Source organism: Sapajus apella, unplaced genomic scaffold, assembly GCF_009761245.1.
Source record: "Sapajus apella isolate SASKATOON/1434 unplaced genomic scaffold, GSC_monkey_1.0 scaffold182, whole genome shotgun sequence".
Lineage (NCBI taxonomy): Eukaryota > Metazoa > Chordata > Mammalia > Primates > Cebidae > Sapajus > Sapajus apella.
In genome coordinates this window covers 613,928-632,927 of record NW_022437122.1, presented here as the reverse complement: position 1 = coordinate 632,927, position 19,000 = coordinate 613,928, and the positions used below count along the sequence as shown (strand labels likewise).

The 19,000-nt window shown below is 39.6% G+C and overlaps 1 protein-coding gene across 5 annotated transcripts in view; it reads right to left on the bottom strand.

Moving 5' to 3' along the window:
- Positions 1-19,000, bottom strand: part of FAM120A (family with sequence similarity 120A) — a 119,504-nt gene that overhangs the window by 88,088 nt on the left and 12,416 nt on the right. For all 5 annotated transcript variants that reach the window (XM_032268528.1, XM_032268529.1, XM_032268525.1 and 2 more), the window contains exons 2-3: positions 11,929-12,175; positions 8,112-8,194 (exon numbers count right to left, since the gene is read on the bottom strand). In XM_032268528.1, the coding sequence (XP_032124419.1) occupies positions 8,112-8,194; positions 11,929-12,175 (330 nt within the window). The remainder of the gene's footprint in view (positions 1-8,111; positions 8,195-11,928; positions 12,176-19,000) is intronic.

The window sequence follows — 19,000 nt, the reverse complement described above, 5'->3', positions numbered from 1 at the left end:
TGGGAGGCCAAGGCAGGTGGATTACCTGAGGCCAGGAGTTCAAGACCAATGTGGCCAACATGACAAAACCCCGTCTCTACTCAAAACACAAAAATTAGCCAGGCGTGGTAGCACACACCTGTAGTCCCAGCTACTCGGGAGGCTGAGGCAGGAGAATCGCTTGAATCCGGGAGGCAGAGGTTGCAGTGAGCCAAGATCCCGCCACTACACTCCAAGCTGGGTGACACAGCGAGACTCTATCTCAAAAAAAATTTCTTTTTAAACACAGTCAGCAAAGACACTATTACTGAGCTTCTCTTTGCTTGCTCTACTCCAGGTCTCTCTCCCAGAGATATCATAAATGCCAGTGCTACCAACACAGTATCTTTCAGATCCCATTCAGACTGTCTGTCTTTCCCTTGCTGGCCTCTGTTCCTGCTCCTGCTGGCAGGGTTGTCCATTCCAAGTCAATCAGGGAGAATTCTGCTTGGCCGTCCCACTCACTCCATGGGAAGAGCCAAACTAAAAGCAATCCTGTAACAAGGAAGGAGCATAAACCTCCCACAACTTTTGTCCCTCTCTTCCCAGCAATATGACTGAGGACCCACTCCTCCTCTGTGAAAAAAAGACAGAAGCCAGGTATGATGGTGCACACCTGTAGTCCCAGCTACCTGGGTGACTGAGGCAGGAGAAGCAGGATCACTCGAGCCCAGGAGTTTACGTCTGTACTGCACATGAGTACACCTGTGAACAGCCATTGCACTCCAGCCTGGGCAACAGAGCGAGACCCTGTCTCTTAAAAAAAAAAAAAAAAAAAAAAAAAAAAGACAGAGACAGAAAAACTATTCTTGAGGCCCAAGAGATTCCTCAGAATTCTAAGCTTTCCAGTTTTATTTTAAAACAAACAGGGAACAAAGAAGGAAACTGGAAGTTACAAACAAGCAGAAATTCTTTTGAGTTCAGTTTGTATTTAAAATTATTTCATTTAACCACCCCATACACAAATTAAAAGGAGCAAAGAACAAATTTCTTATTTAATGCAGGTTTTCAAGACTTAAAGCTTAAAATCCGGTACAACGAATCTGTATACATTACTAATTAAGAACATTTAGCTAATGTCATACGCATGATGCATTACCTGCATGATGATCATGGTGACAATGATGACCACCACTAGCAAGACAGACATTTTTATTAAACTTCGAAGGATCAGATATCAATCTGTTCAAAGTGCTTAGCTCCCAGGAGTGGGATTATAAGTACCTTTCATTTTCACATTACATATTTCTGTAATGATTGAATTTTTTTCTTATTATTTTTATAATAAAAAAGAGATTTTTAAAAAAAGATATCATAGGCTTCTAGTTAAGACAGTAAAACTGCAATAGAAATATGAAGGCTACAAAGATTAATAAAATCAGAGGGTTCAAACTTACCTCATCTTGTCTTTTTCCCCCCCGAATATTTAGATTATGTTTAAAAAATAAATAAATAAAATAAAATAGAAACAGAAGAATGTTTTTAATCTACTTACCTTTCAGGCCCCTAACATTATATTTTCTAAAGCCAAATAAGTACTTAGATTTTAGGAAGTTTTTCTTAGCTCTTATTAAACTATTATATAATGACTTATTAAGAAGAAAATACATGAAGTGAACTTCAATTAACACTAAGATGTAAGAAGAAACTCCTTCTTTGGAGGGTTCATAGAATCAGAACCACCCCTTCCTGCTATGACAAAATAGGTGAAAGTCAGAAATAAGTCCATCTTTCTATTTTCAGTTTATACTCAACTTAATTTTTTAAGAAAGGATTTCAGAACAATCAAGTCATTTGATCACCAGCCTAGCTCCAGAAAGGTTACATGGTATATGTCACACACAATGAAGCCTCAAAGTGCCTGAAATGCTACAGCTCTTCTCTGACAGAAGCTGGCTCCAGGCACTGCATGAGACCTTCCAGCACCTCTAGCCATAGTCCAGAGACAGGCACCAGGCACAGTGGTCACTAGGACCACAGGTTGGACAGTAGCTGCAGCAGCCACCCAGGTGTCCACCTGGGAAGTCCAAGAGAGAGGACTGTTCAGTTCCTCTTTGTCTCAAAGGGCCCTGAACTACTACTAGACTGGCCCACTGTGGGGTCTGCTGTGCATTCCAACCCTGGAAGTGACATGGTCCCTGCAATGAGAAGGCCAGACTGACAGCCCTGCTGTCGTTGCTCCTGGAGACCCTGATGCTACCCTCCTCACTACTCTCTCAGAGCCAGACCCAACTGCTAGCCCTCAAGAACACGTTTTAAAAGTATCACTCAGTTACTTTTGGTTGAAGACAGTAAAACATAAAAAATATAGTTAAGGATACCCTTGGGTAAAATTCGAACCAGCCAAGGTGGCTCATGCCTGTAATCCTAGCACTCTGGGAGGCCGAGAGAGCAGATTGCCTAAAGGCAGGCATTCGGGACCAGCCTGAGCAACAAGGTGAAACCCTGTCTCTACTAAAATACAAAAAAAAATTAGCCAGATGTGGAGGCGTGCACCTGTAATCCCAGCTATTCAGGAGGCTGAGACAGGAGAATTGCTTGAACCCGAGAGGCAGAGGTTGCAGTGAGCCAAAATCACGCCACTGCACTCCAGCCTGGGCAACAGAGCAAGACTCCATCTCCAAAAAAAAGGTCGAGGTGAACTTAAAACAGTTTTCTTGATATGGCCTGACAGATTGTCCCCAGTATACAGGTGCCTCAGGGAAAGATAATGCTGGTAAAAGATTATCAAAAATAAGTCAATCAGAGTGGTAAGGTGATAAATACACAATGACATTTAAATCACAGGGAAGAAATGCCAGGGCTAGGAATTAGAGGGAGCTCCTAAGATGATGCAGAAGAAAGCAAGAGTAATTTAGGGGAAGCTCCATGAGAGGATCATACAGAGAAGACAGAGTTCCATGGATGAGGGTGCAGTCTAGCCCTAGGACAACGAGCTACTGAGGTCAGAAAGGGCTAGGGAGGACAAGTACCACTGGGAGAGGCTCACCACACTGAGATGAGGTCTTTCGAAAAGACTGGGAACTTCAGTATAGACATAGTAAAACTGACTAAACCTAACTAGAAAGTAACAACCGCTGGTAGTGAAGTCTCAGGAAAGGATCAACCCACATAAGATCTGCAAGCTGGGGTGTCCCAGACAAGGAGGCAGAAGGAACTCAAAGGGCTCAGTGGTTGGGAATACTTGGCAATCACAAACAACTGGCAGGGATGGAGACTCAAAGTATTTGAAATTGAATATGAAGTTCAGGAACACAAAAACCATTAAAATGAATACAATGACCTGAAACTAAACAGGTCCAACTTAAATGTTATATCCAAAGACAAGGTCAATAGAATGTAGAACACTCAAATGACAAAAAACCTTCCATAAAGTGTACTAGAAACCCAAGATTCAGGAAAACCAGAGGCAACAAGAAATTATGTTAAAAAAAAAATAAAGCCAGCAAACATCTATAAAACATTTTAAAACATTAAAACAACAAAATGCCCACCCCAAATAAAATATTTCCATAACCAATTAAGACCCAAAATCATACAATTTTTAAAACCCCAAAAAGCACATTTTAAAAACTTAGCACATGTCCACAGCCAGGGTGGACTGCCACAGCCGCAGACCCCCTCTGATGAGCACCGTCCAGCTATACAGGGCACCCACAGGCTCGCTAAACCTTATGACCAGGCAGACAGAGTGGCTGACTGCTCTCAGGGCACAGGAGGAGGCAGGCATGGGACTACCACCTGAAGGGACAGAGAGGCTGGGCCCGGAACTGAAGCCCATGCTCTGCGGGCTCAGCTCTGTGAGTACCAGGCTGCCTGAGGCCTTCCATTTCTCTCATGCAACAACAGTCAGCCACACCAAAGCCATGAAAGGAGCATAGAAGTCCAAAGCAACACAAACAGTGGGAGCCTCTTCGAAAGACCAATATACATCCAGCCCACTTTTCATTACTGTAAATACGATCATGAATCCTTCTAACATAGAGTCCAAAAACAAATTGAAAGGATATTCGATGTATTTTCCTTATTAAAGACATGACCCTTTTAAAAAATACTGCCATCAGAAAAAGTTTAAATGAGCAAGGAAATGGGACGCACTCCGGGAAGGCCTTCCCCATTGTTTGGGAGGCATTCCAGGAGTGCATCTCAACTCTTCCAGGTACATAAATGATTCTTACATTTCCAATCAAACAGAGTAACTTACTTAGAGCTTGGGTACCTGTGCATCCCTGGGGTTTTACCCACCCTGGTCCAGCCTACTCTGTAACATCTGCTGCCAGGCTTCCGGCTCTGCAGGGCCTGGGACTGGGTACAGACAGAGGTCACACTCCAGCCCAGCTTTTAGGCATCTCCAGGACTGCAGTGAGGAATCTCAACAGCCAGGTCTCCCGAAGAATAGGGAGGAACACATAACTCTTGAGTTCTTTCTCTCATTATAGAATTGACCACATCTTAGAAGCTACCTGACCCCCAACCCCATCCTACAATTTTACATGTTACATGAAATGGCCCAACTGTCCTGAACATATATGAAATATTCTTTGCATCTAATCCTAAGAAATTCAACATCCACCTTACTAGGAGCTCTTAAGGTTACCACTGAGATGTGAAAAAGTCACCTTACATCCTATTTCTTAATGCCTTCTACCAATTTTAGGTTCCAAGTATGTCCAACTTGCCTTCATAAGCTAGTAATAAGCACAATCTACTACTAATAAAACAGGATAAAACAGAGCCTGGTTCCCGTCCTAGCTTTCCCCTTTGCAGATATTACCCAACAATTTAACAGCTATTCTCCCTTGTGCTTCTGAGACCGCAGAGCCCCAAAGCAGACATGCTATTCTTTCAGCACAACCAGGGCTGTGGACAGTGAGGGCCGACTTTATAATTTCTAACTGATGTAGCTGGCTCGATGACAGCTGGAGACTTAAAAATTCACAGTGAATGAATGAATGCATGTAATGAAATTGGTAAAGACATATGTTTAAAAGATGAGTCTAAGGATGCTACTTATAAATAAAATAAATAAAAATTCAGAGTGTTACCAACATACTGAAGATTTGGAATCACATAAATTATTGACTACTAATGACTTCCTATCCGTGGTATTTTGTGATTTTCATCAGATGGTAAAACGATACAATTTTCTCATGATTTTTATTGGTTCCCTTTCTAACACAGTATACTTGAAAAACAGCTGTTAAGAACATGTGATTTTGCATCCTCAAGTTTGAGCCTTCTTGGCCTATCCCTTTTATCATATGATATTTGTACTATTTTGCCAAAGCCACAACTTATTATATCGTTCGCAGAGGGTTGATGTTCTATGACGTTAATATCTAATCAATTCAAAGCACCTCTTAAAACGCAATACCATAATCTTAAACCTCTCATCATTTCAACACAATACAAAAATGTAAAGAATATTTCAAAAAATAAAACTCAAAATATCTTGGAGATATGTAACAACTATCCAAATTTTCAAAAGATGCAATTGGTTTTCTGAGAAAAACAGAGACTAAAATAGCAGGTGGGACACATACAATTCTGCAGCACATTCATCAGTCATGCTCATGGGGAGAAAACCACATCCAATTTCCCCTATCTATATTAAAATGACTGAAATGGTGCTGCATACAAAACTGTGAATGAAGGGTCAAAACATTAAAGTGGGCTGGGTGTGGTGGTTCACGCCTATAATCCCACCACTTTGGAAGGCCGAGGTGGGTGGATCATTTGAGGTCAGGAGTTTAAGACCTGTCTGACCAAGATGGTGAAACGCTGCCTCTACTAAAAATACAAAAATTAGCCTGTGTGGCGGTGGGCACCTGTAATCCCAGCTACTCGAGAGGCAGGAGTATCACTTGAACCCGGGAGGCAGAGATTGCAATGAGCCAAGATCTCGCCCTTGCACTCCAGCCTGGGTGACAGAGCAAGACTCTGTCTGGAAAAAAAAAAAAAAAAAAAATAGTGGCTAACAAATGCAATTTCTGAACTTATCTCAAAACCTGGCGTGCTTGCATTTCAGGTGTGACTTTAAAATCCTACAACTTACCAAGTCATCTGAAAAATAATTTAGAATTGCTTCTCTAATATGCCATAAAAGTACTCAGCTAATATCAAAATGCATGCATAAAGCTTGACTGGATCCCAATTAAAAAAAAAACCTATAAATGACTTTGAAAAAAACTGAATATGGACTTAATATTAAATGATATTAGACACTGCACTCCAGCACAGGCGACAGAGCAAGACCCTGTCTCAGAAAAAATAATGTTAGAGAATTATTATTTAGTTGATGTGGTAGGAGTAGTATGATAAAGTAAGAGAATGTCCTTACTTTCAGGAAGTGGTGGGGCAAGCTGACATGGTGGAGCAAGCTGAAATTTTCATGGGTAAAGAGTTACATCTGCAACTTACTTCCAAATAGTTTTTGTTAAACAAAACAAAACACAGACATATGCTTTATGGGAAAATGTTTATAATTATCGAACCAAGATGGTGGATATATGGATACACATTTCTCTATTCTTTCCATATTTTAATACTTAAAGATTTTCTTAACAAAATTTAGGAAAAATACACATGTAAATGATGTTAATCACTTGTCAACAGATTGAGCTGATTTTCCAATAATTATTCAAACAGCTCTTTACTTCTAACCCTGTGACATGTGAAGCAGGGCTAGTTTAACTTAAACATACACATACAGCCAGAGACCTTGGGAGTATCTCACTCCTGCTCTTCAAAACAAAACAAATCTTCTAGGAAACAAGCCTTCATTTATGTCTCACTTATAAAAGCATAATGTTTAACAGCTCTACTGAGCACAGGTGCAGTGCTCTCAAGTCTAGCTGATTACACACTGCACTTTCCCAATCCGCATTTCAATCTTGGCATCACCCAGATGACAGATCACATCACTTCATTCATGAAAACATACAGGAGAGATTCTATGGCCAAAAAAGTAATTTCTAACAAGCGGAGAAAAACTAAGTTTCAAACAAGAAGTTGAAAACAGTTCATACCAAGCCCCGTTAGGGTGAAAAGGAGAATATTTTACAGCATGCCAGAGATGAAAAGGAAAAAGTTTGAATAGCAAGGAACAAAATGAAAGGAGGAAAGGAATTCTACTTAAGCATTTCGGTATCATCACCAAAGTTAAAGATAAATTAAAATGTAGGAAGAAAAACTCCCATTTGAAACTAGCCACCAATTAAAACTGTATGGAGGGAGGGTAACTATGACAGCATTCAGAATTTTACAGGAAAGTGTCCCTTCGGAAACTACCCAATTTAACCGCCACCTTTTACTGTAAGGAAGCAGTCACAGGGTGGGAATTAGATACAAAGTCTAGGTTCCTGTCTTCCCAACTCCCCAAGTCATGAAAGGCACCTGAACCTGACAAATGATCATTACAATCACAGGAGTCACTAACAAGGCCAAGCTAAAGTTTTCCAGTGCCTCGTGCCAATCTCACTCATTACTCCTATGCTCACATCAAACACAGGCACCTTCCACTGCAGAAAATCAGAATTAAGTGCCTCCTCTCTGCTGTCCATTGCTATCACAAACAGGAAGGGAATCAAAAGGGAGAAAAATTTTAAGTTTTAATAAAACAGTACAAATGGATCATTTCTCTAATGAATTTGAGTCTCCTCCATCATCCAAAAAGCTTCAGACTATTTTATAATTGTAGAAAATTGGTTATGAAATGTATCAGCTATGCAAAAGATGTTGCTCTAAGTGACAAGTGACTATAATACCTAGAGAAAAATTAAAACTTTTAAATAAGAAAATTAATATATAAAACATCAGCTCAAAGATTTCCTTCTATCTAGGTACGTGGCACAAGGAATTCCTAGGGGAAATTTTCAAGGACACTTATACATTTACCTAACATGTAGGTATTGAGAACAAGGGATGATAGCACTGTTGCTTGCTTTTTAAGGCAGTGCAGATCCTGCAATTAGGGGAAAACATGATATTGCTAATTTGGTAGCATCACCAATAAAGGGTCTAACATTATTAAAGTAACAGCAAACTCACGGTTGATTATTACAAATGCTAGAAAAATAAAGTGAAATTTGTACCTTTAGTGAGGCTAGTGGATGTTCTGGACCAAGTAAACTCCAATGAAAGGAAGCCAGATCTTCATCAGGCAGAATGTGATTTCCTGGAATATAAACATGGATAACATAAAAGCAATCATCTTAAGTAACACAGGGAAACTTTTAAAAGCACTGCATATTGTCATCCATAATAGAAAACTCCCAAACAGAAACTGAGAACAAGTCTTCATCTTTTAACATAAAGCAACATACAGCGGGTAAAATCCTTACAGCTGCCTTGAGAATGATAGGAATTTCTAGTGGAGTCCTAACAGCATTCAACCTAAGAGCTGCATAAAACTTAAGCAACTTTGCAGCACAATATTAAAAATAAACACCAGTTTGCAAAAGGTCAGTCTGACAATGTCAGGATATCAAATACCAATTAGATTTAAGTTTTCATTTGTTCATGAAATGGCTATGGTTCAAGCTTTCATCTGTTCATGAAATAGCTATGGTTCGAATTTACAAAAAACACCCAATGTGAAATCTGCACAATTATAAAATCTTTCTTAGCAAGATTAAATGACAATGACTGCTGATTGTAACGTGAATCAACACCCTTCTCCTATAATTTCCATCACCACCCACAAACATATGTGAAACGGCCTAGCCTACAATACTCATGAGGCTATTAAGCTGCTCATCGTATCACCAGTGTATCACAGTCTACAAACAAAACTGTATTCAATTGAGAAACTATGTTTGAGGGGAATACTCTACTTTCACAATAATGTTTGTATTTCTGATATACCTGATCTTTAGTAGGTTAGTTATCTCACTGCAATCTTAAAGCAGTAATTTCCTAAACATGATTTTTATAACATTACTTAATCACCTCCACCTTATGATAGCAGATTCATTAATTAGCTACTAACAAAAAGCAAAACAAACTAAGACCATCTGGAATATTGCTACATTATAAAACAAGTTGAGCAGCCATAGTCCAAAAATCCAAAATGATGCAAAACCAACATGATGCCACAAGTGGAAAATTCCACACCTGGGCTCATAAGATGGGTCAAAGGCAGACAAAACTTGGTTTCCTGCACAAAATTATTTAGAATGTTTTATAAAATTACCTTTACGCTATATGTATAAGGCATATATGAAACATAAATGACTTTCATGCTTAGACTTGGGTGCCATCTCTTGAGATATTTCATTAGGCAAATATTCCAAAATCTGATTTAAAGTCCAAAATACTTCTGGTCCTAAGCATTTCAGATGATGGACACTCCACAAACACACAAACACACAATCCAGAGGTACTGAACTCCCATGATGTCCAAATGAGCAAATCTGAACCGTAAATGCCCAGGTTTGCTATGCTTGATACTGCTTTCCTCTGTTAATGGATTACATAGAATTTCACAGTGAAGAATGAAGTGTCTGAAATTTTGGAAGCTTTAATTTGAATATTAAGGCAACTCCAACATTAGTAATAGTCTCTGTGAAAACTTGCATGAAAAACGAATATTCCAACATTCCTAAAACAAAATACTTTATATACTTTCTATTACAGAAAGGAAAAGAAAAATAAGCTTTCTCATTTGAGGACACTGAAACTTTTCCAGCCTGGCCAACGTGGTGAAAATTAGCCAGGTGTGGTGGTGCACAGCTGTAATCCCAGCTACTTGAGAGGCTGATGCAGGAGAATCGCTTGAACCTGGGAGACAGAGGATGCAGTGAGCCAAGATCGCACCACTGCACTCCAGCCTGGGCTATAGAGCGAGACTCCAGCTCAAAAACAACAAAAGTAAAAAAAATAAATAAACCTCAGGAGCTTACCTATAACTTGACTAAACTTTTGGAAGAGATTCCAAGCCCTAAACTGACAACATATAATTGATTTTGTTTTTCATTTATTTCAAAACTTCACAAACTAACAAGCTAGAAAAGTATCAGTGTGCATTATCTTCCAAATACCATATTCAATGTTTCCTAACTAAGATAAACAAGTATTCTTCCATTTTTCAAATGAGCTAAGGTGACCATATTCTAAGAGCATATGATTTTTACATTCATTCAAAGTCAATTAATATGCCAAGTTATTTTGCATAGCATTTAAGCAAATGTGGAACTTTCCATATAATTTGCCATCCCCATACTCACCTTTAACATCAGAGGAAACATCCTTTTATATTTTAATATTTGAAAACATATTTAAAAGATTAGATTTAATCCCCAAATCCCCAAAGGCCCAAGAGTTCCCTTATTAAAGACTATATTTGATATTAGATCCAAACAAACACAACTTGTGAAGTTACAATTTTGTTGACTGACTCATATAGTAAAATTTGAAATGCTCTCACAAAATAATACATAAAAAACTGTGTGGCCAGGTGTGGTGGCTCATGACTGTAATCCCAGCACTTTGGGAGGCCCAGGTGGGTGGATCGCCCTGAGCTCAAGAGTTAGGAGACCATCCTGGCCAACATGGTAAAACCCTGTCTCAACCAAAAACACACAAAAATTTAGCCAGATGTGGAGGCGTGCACCTCTAGCCCCACCAACTTGAGAAGCTGAGGTGTGAGGATCTCTTGAGCCTCGGAGGTGGAGGTTGCAGTGAGCCGCGATTGCACCACTGAAAGTGAGTTCCTGTCTCAAAAAAAAGGCTGGGCGCTGTAATTCCAGCAAAGATCGAGGTGGGTGAATCACTTGAGCTCAGGAGTTCAAGATCAGCCTGGTCAACTTGGTGAAACCCTGTCTCTACTAAAAATACAAGAGCTCAAGAGCTCAAGACCAGCCTGGCCAACATAGTGAAACACCATTTCTACTAAAAATACAAAAAATTAGCCTGTAATCTCAGCTAAAAAATAAAAATCTTTCTGAAAACCAGGAATTTCTAAAAATAACCCACAATATAATCCCCTCTTGAACAGGACTGGATTGGGCTGCCAGCCTCTATGGAATACAAACTGCAAGGGAGGCCAGTAACTGAGCACTGGAGACCACACAGCTTCCCAAGCTGGCCTTGTGTGTCCAAAACAGCCCCAAATCCCATAAGATTCATGGATTCTAATCACAGAAGTGCCTCCTTCCAAAAACATGTTTACTTATATTTGGACACAATTCTTAGAAATTCTCAGCAAACTAAAGCTGGATATTAGCAGGGTGAGACAAGCACAATGAAAGCATTAAGAAAGCGTAGTTGACAAAAGAGAAAAGAAAGAAAATATACAATGCAAATATGAAGTGACAGACAAATATATTACCTCTTAGGAAATTAGTTTTAATTAAAGAAAATTAAAATATAATGTCATAGTTAAAACAAGATTTTCGTCCTTTCTGAGTATGCAGCATAAGGAATTCCTCCAAGGAAATTTTTTAAAGACATGTATACATTTACTTAAAATATAGGTGTTGGAAACAAGGTACAAAGTTTATTTTTGTTTTTGTTTTAAACTAGTGAGTGTCCTGAAAATGAGGTGAAAACATAACCGTTCTAACTCCATAGCATATTTTCTTCTATTATAAACGTAATTTATGCCTAAGGTTTAAATGTCTAATTTACATAGTGACCATGTGTTGACATCTGTGATTTAGAATGTTGGTTTTCCAAAACCTTAAGTGAGTTTATTCACAAAATTAATCTACACAATTCCTGGATAAAACAATACCTCACTATACCAAAAAATAATACAAAGCAAGGAATGCTAAGGAAGAGTCCATACCTTGGTTCTTTTCAGTGTGAAATAGATATCCAAAACACTGAAGCACTGAAATACTTAAAGGATCAATGTGCTCATCATATGGTCACTCTCTTATAAAATAGTTTTCACACTACTCCACCTACCTAAGAGAGCAGCAAAAATAGGAAAACGATTTGGATTCAGGTCCAGTTGCTTGGCAACTTCATGCATCAGATATTGGCTTGTGGTGAGACTTTTCCCATTCCGGCTCAGTTTTAGGGCATGGGCACTGAAATAGTAGGGGATGTTGCACAGTGCATAATCAGAGTCATATGCAACCAAGCCATGGAAACCATTCTCTCTGCAGAAACCAATCACTTCCTGATGGTGATCTTCAATGCTCTGTGCAACCTGGCAAACGAGAAGAAAACTTCATCAGATGTCGGGTAACACTGCAGCAGCAAGCTCAATTAGCAGACATGTTGTACAGAACCTGTAAAATCACATTTATTAAAACTATCCATGAAAGCCACAGTCAAAAAATGCCATAATAAAGTTTGTAACACGCTGCTCCACTAAGAAATTTCTGTGAGAAATCGAATTTAAATCATCTTCTATCAGTAACTTATGATCCCATCTAGACTGCAAATCAATTTTCAATTCTTATCAAGCTCAAAGATCACTCTGCTTGAAAATACACAAAGCCAGCTGACCCCATGACAGTATTTTCAAGGAAGACAGGAAGAGAAAGACACAAGAAAATAAAGAGGTGGAAAAGGAGGAGACAGAAAGAAGCCATCCACTGTCAATGAAACCAAAACAATTTCTTCAAAGTAGATCAAATGTGTCAGATAAGTGAAATCATCAGGATTTTAAAAATAAAAGTATGATCCCTCACCTACCTGTCAACCAGTTCTTATCCTCCTAAGGCCTTCCACGTGTGGTGACCATATAAGGATACACACGTTCACTCTCAATGTAACTACCACAAGCTTATTCGGTGTCCCACACAAAATGTCAAGGCTAGGTCTATATCAACTGCCTTTTCAGTGATGAAAAATCGAAACCAGCCTCTTTACTTCTGCTGAATACCCACTGTAACATCCACACTACCTCAGATTTCCATAACACACAAAGGAGCAAGCAGAGAAGCAACACCTCTGAGAAGTCAACGTCCTCTGGACTCTCTCTAGTCCTGAAAATATACCAGAAAGACCTAGAAAAAATGTTCGAAATGATTTACAGTCCAAGACCACCAAATTCTCTCCTGCTGTTTCACTTACTCATTAATCCAACTAAAATTTTGGCAGGTTTTTTTGTTTCTACAATGGACAAGGTAATTTAGAGAACAGAATTTTAAGCTAAATCAGGTGATCCCAGTAACAATGGGCCATTAACTCTCCACAGGGCCTTAGAGGAGAAAAATGTGTGTCACTCTTAAGTTTTTAAAGCTACTATCCAATGTGTAGCTACACTGAAAGTAAGTTTAAAATAAATTAAATTAAAAATTAAGTTCAAGTGTTCTGTGGTCACAGGAGACCAGAAGCTAATATACTAATTGGACAGCACAGACAGAGAACATTCAGAAAACTCTACTGACATCACTGCAGAGTTCACCTCACTTCTCACCAACTTTCATAATAAAAGCAGTTACCCCACTTTGTTGGAAAGTTAGCTATGATGAAATCTCACTGAGAGGCAAAGAAAGCCTTCTCAAGATGCATTCATAAAAGAAGAAATCACTTTCTGAATTCTAGGTAAATATTTCAACAAAAACATTTTACTTCATAAGAAAAAAACAAAACAACACCCCATGAGTCAAATAACATTTTATTCTTTAGAATAAGAAAATGTCGTTTTATCCCTCAATCTAAAAATACTGTACACTAGCTAAAACAGAATAGATTGTTTAAAAACCTAAAATTAGGCCTGTTTCATCCTCTCACTTCTAGAAATGGTAATTTCTAATCCAACTTCTTTACCTCAAATCATTTTATTACATAGCACTTTACATTTACAGTGATTTGTAAACTATTTAAAAATCATTAGAAATTACTGGCATTTTCCCAGACATCTTTAATAGTTAAGTCTGTATACTCTATACTCTTATTAAGAGACATTAAGATGAAAGGAGACAGTAAGTGACCACTCCCTTCTTGCCTCACCCTCCCTCATCCCTCCAAGGAGACCTAGAAAAGGCAGCTTGTTCCTTAGATTCACACATCTTGGGAGGAAGCATGGCAGAACTAAAACAGAGGCTAATAGGAGGTGAGAGCCCAACCCTGCCCACCTCCATCAGCAGGGAGTTCAGGGGCAGCCAGGACTCATATCCCAGCGTCACACGGTGGTGAAGAACGCCTGGGTGAGAAGGGGCTGCTGGCCCACAGTGGAAGCAAAGGCATCTCACAAGAAGTGGCTTTCTAACCAAGACCTGAAAGGAGAAGCTGGCCCTGGGCAGGACCTCCAAGCAGAGGATCCATGGGGCATGGGCGGGGGGCATACAAAGGTCGTGTAGGAGCCTGGCCTATTGCCTGGGCAGAAGGACGCACCGTGCTCTGACCCTGAAATCAACAGCAAAAGTGCGGAATGATGAAGTCTGAGAGTAGCAAGGATCAAGTCTAATCTGGCAGCTTTCAAGTAACGCTGTCGGTGTTGTAAAACAGCAGGCAATATATTTCAAGAGCTGTAAAACATTCATACTCTTTGACCCGGTAACCTCACTCGAGGAAATAGAGCCTAAGAAACCAATTCACCAAATAAAAAACAGAAGCATAAAAAGGATCATGGTAGACTTCTAAGAGAAAAAAATAAATTAGGGAGATAGGCAGATACAGCCACTACACGGTACTGTGGAGAAACAGGAAAAGCTTAGGATAAAATATTAAAAGCATTTTAGAATACAATATTGTGTATACACAACTATGTAAAACTACATTTGTAGTAAAAGGCTGGAAAGAAAAATGCAAAGGCCAACAAAGTTGTAATCCGGGTAGTGAAGTTATGCTCTAAAAATCCCGTTTTAAAGAAAACAGCCTAACGAAAAGCTGAAGTACTGTACTATCATAAACCACACCTACACTCTGGTCATCTCTCTGCCGCAGCACTTCAGACAAACTAGTATTCTTTTACATGTCTGTGTCTCCAAGAGGACAAGGGGCACAGCTTAAACATCTTCGTATCAAGGGTCTAGCTTGGTGCTGGCAGCCAGCAAGCACTGCGCCAGTTTGGCACGGCATTTAATGGTTCCCAAAGATTCCTTAAATCGGCAAATTAAAACTACTCTACTGTAAGATACAGTAGAGACCAATAACCAGTAGAACCTTATAAAACAAAGGCGGTGGCCGGGCACAGTGCCTCATGCCTGTAATCCTAGCACTTTGGCAGGCCGAGGCAGGTGGATCACCTGAAGTCAAGAATGGGAGACCAGCCTCGCCAACGTAGTGAAACCCCGCCTCTACTAAAAAGACAAAAAAATTAGCCGGGCATCGTGGTAGGTGCCTGTAATCCCAGCTACTCGGGAAGCTGAGGCAGAAGAGTCACTTACACCTAGGAGGCAGAGGTTACAGAGAGCCAAGTTTGCACCATTGCACTCCAGCCCGGGCAATAAGAGCAAAACTCCACCTCAAAAAAAGCAAATAACAACAAAAAAAGAAAATGAAGGTGGCATGTGTAGCTTTTCACAATTACATCTTTCCTACACCCTTAACAGAATTACCTATTCACTCAGAACACTTGATTTTAGATTGGCATTCAAAAGCAAAGTGAATGAACTATTAATAATTCACTAAAACTCTAATTTGCAAATAACTAACAATACCATAATCCTTCCCAAAATCACACAGAGCACTAAACAAACATCTGACTCCTAGAATTTGTGTCCTAAAACAAAAGGTAAAGGACCATACCCATAAACACAGCTTCACACCTGCAGCAAATGTAGGCTCTCTCCCACCCTGGCCTCAGTCCATCTTTCCTAACTCAAGTCTCCTGAGTAAAGATCGTGGGGGGAAATCAGAGTCTACATTCCAGCTCTACCCCAGACACCCAACCTGCCAGGACAACCTGCCCAACAACCAATGTAAAATCTCATAGATCTCTACCTTCCTTCAACTTCTAAAATTCTAGAACTCTTCCCTCATGTTAAGACTTATTATGCTTTTATCTGAGGAAATGCAACCTGGCATTAAAAAATCACAAGAGTAACAGAGAGGATGTCCTTTTTCATGAGTGAATAATGGAAGTGTGGTTCCACAGTTATTCAATATGGGGAATCGGGGGGTGACAGGAGATCTGGCAAAGAAAATCACAAAAAACCCTGAATGAGAGTTAAAAGTCAACTGCCTAGGGGTGGTGGGAACAAGAAGACTCTGAATTTGTCAAAACTCATAGAGTTTTGTACATCACACAGAGTAAATTTTAATATATGCAATGAAAAAAGAAATCAACCAGGGTATCATGGGATGCCAGGGTAGAATGTAGACTGACAAATGTATACAATTGTATTATAAAATGTATGAAATAGCCTCACCAAAACTGGTTGAGTAGAAGGAACTGCTTAATACTTGGGAAACAAAAAAATAAATTAATTTTTTAAAAAATGAAAGAATACTTGGGAAACACTATACTCGATTTGTTTAAGTATGCCTCCCAGAGTCTGCCTTAACAATCCTGAAATTATTTTGCAGGAACACTAGCGTCAAAGCAAATGCTGGATGAGCCAGGTCCTTACTGTCAGACAAAGAAACTACAAATAACCACGCAAAAGGAGAACGCTAGAATAAACTTCGTGGTGTTGGATTAGCTATGAGACATCAGTGAGAACTGGCGTTCAGGTGAAAATACACACATGGGTGGGTACAGAAACAATGGAAGATCTGGTGTTCACACCGATCTCCTTACAGGGACCCCCAAGGAGCAAGAGCACCTGTAGCTGTGAGCTATGAGGGCCTAGACACAGAGATACCCCAGCAGCAGGACCACACCAGTGCCCAGACCAGGGTTTCCCCAGACACCTTCTCCATGACAAGGAACCGGGGCTTCTCTTTAAAGACAGCTGACACTGGAGAAGGAAAACACAAGGTGCAACTAAAGCATCTCGTAGGTCCAGAAAGCAAGGAAGCACTCCCAAAACAAAAGGATGGCATGTGTCACATGGGCCAACCCCAGGCAGCTCCCAAAGCCAGAGCCAGGACAATGTGAGCAAGGATAAGGCAGACCTGGATATAACCCCAAGTGAAATGAGTATGACCCTATAAAAAGAACACGGGAGCCCATAATGACAAATAGATGATTAAATAAATGAAGGCGGAAGAGACATATTTTCCCTACAGAAGAAATCAAATAATACCATACAATTTTCCCCTCAACAGGTAGAGTTTAACCCTCTTCCCCTTGAATATGAGCTGGACTCAATTACTACTTCCAAAGGATGAGTATGTTACAAATAAGCAAAACTGGTCACTGCAGAGCAAACACCCGCAGACAGCTCCTTACCCGCGTCATCTGGTGCTAAGCCGAGTCAATGCCATGTGCCATGTGGGGTGCTGAGACACACCCTGCATCTTCGGGCTATTCTTCTCCCAAACACACAGCCATAATTTAATACAGAGAAAGCATCAGGCAAACCCAAACTGGGGACATTCTATAAAACACCTGATTAGTACTCAAAAGTGTCAAGATCACCAAAGACAAACAAAGAAGTTGTCCCAGAAGACAGGAGATGGAGGCCACTAGAGGTCCTGACCAGGGTCCCCAAACAGAAAAGGACACTGGTGGGAAACAGATGACATCCAAATGAAGACCATCATGTAGTCTACAGCAGTCTACCAAGGCTAGTTTCTTGATTTAGATCACTGTACCAGCTAGCAGGAAGTGAACATTCCCTGGAAGTTGAGTAAACGATATTTGGGAAGTCAGTACTATCTCTGCAAACTTTCTACAAAATTATTCCAAGTAAGTTTATTTTTCTAAAAAAAGAGTCAATATTCTAGAAGACAAGACATCAGCTGAAGGACTATTTCAAACCACTTTATTAGATGAACAAAATGTAACAGGCACGTGAAAAATAAACCCTGGCTTAAATGCAAGTTTCAAAAAGCCTATTACATAAAAACAGAAATCTTCCCACAGACAGTCCAGTTCAAAGAAACAGGAAAACCTACAAAGTATGGAATTTGATTACCTATAAATTTATGAGTGAATAAATGTAGTCAAACTAAGAATTTTCATAAGAGGCCCAAGAAACAATTCCTTAAGATTTAAGTCGAGGAGAGCCTAGGTAAAAAATCTCATCAAGGATACAAGCAAGGGTGAAAAGACGATACAATGCAAGTTTTGGGTGGGAATGAAAAAAAGATTCTGGGTTGCAGCAAAATAACTTACAAGGCAGTTAATTAAGAATAAATATTAAGTACTGGGCTGAAGCTTTGGGGATACAGGGTCTGACACACTTGAGCTCCCCTGCTTTTCATCTGGTCTTCTGAAGCTCTGTTCTGTTTTCCCTTCTTCAGTACTAAGCCACTCTCTCTCTTATTTATCTGTTTCTTCTCTTCCCTTGCCTTCCAACACCTGGCTTGGACTAGGCATAAAACAAGAAAATGTGTACTTCTGGTACTTAATGTTAATTTCAGAAGTGAGTTAAAACTATTAAGCACAATGTTGAGATGATTTCATTTTGAACTCCCTCAAAGAACAAAACGACATAAAAAATTAAGCCCTGAAAATATGTACTTACAGGTAGCCCTTGAAAGGGGGTAAAGTCACCCACAAGAGGTAAACCAGACTTTGAACTATGAGCTGCCTCCTTCCTGAAAGTCCAGGCTAGTAGCCACTTCAAGTATCTGTCATTTTAAAAGCACCAGGCTCTTAAATTAATTTAAATTAAATTAATTTTTGTGTTTCTACTTCATCAAAATGCAAGCTTTAAAATCAAGGAAGTGAAACTCTAAAACTCCTTCTGTACACAACCCCAAGGAGCATTCTACTTCAGCTCTTGTCAAGTAATGAGGGAGCTAGTGTCCAATACAACACCCTAACCTGGGACAGCCAGCATGGGAATCACAACACTTCTCAGCCTCTTTCTCCCTGTCTACCCCCTCCCCAAGAAATACGCTAGGTGTCATTAGGTTGAGAAGTTTAAGAAGTAGCAAAAGGGCCCGTTTCTGGTCTCAAGAAAGTACTTTGTACTTCATGTAAGATGATAATTTTATGCTACCATGAATTTACTAAATATTACTA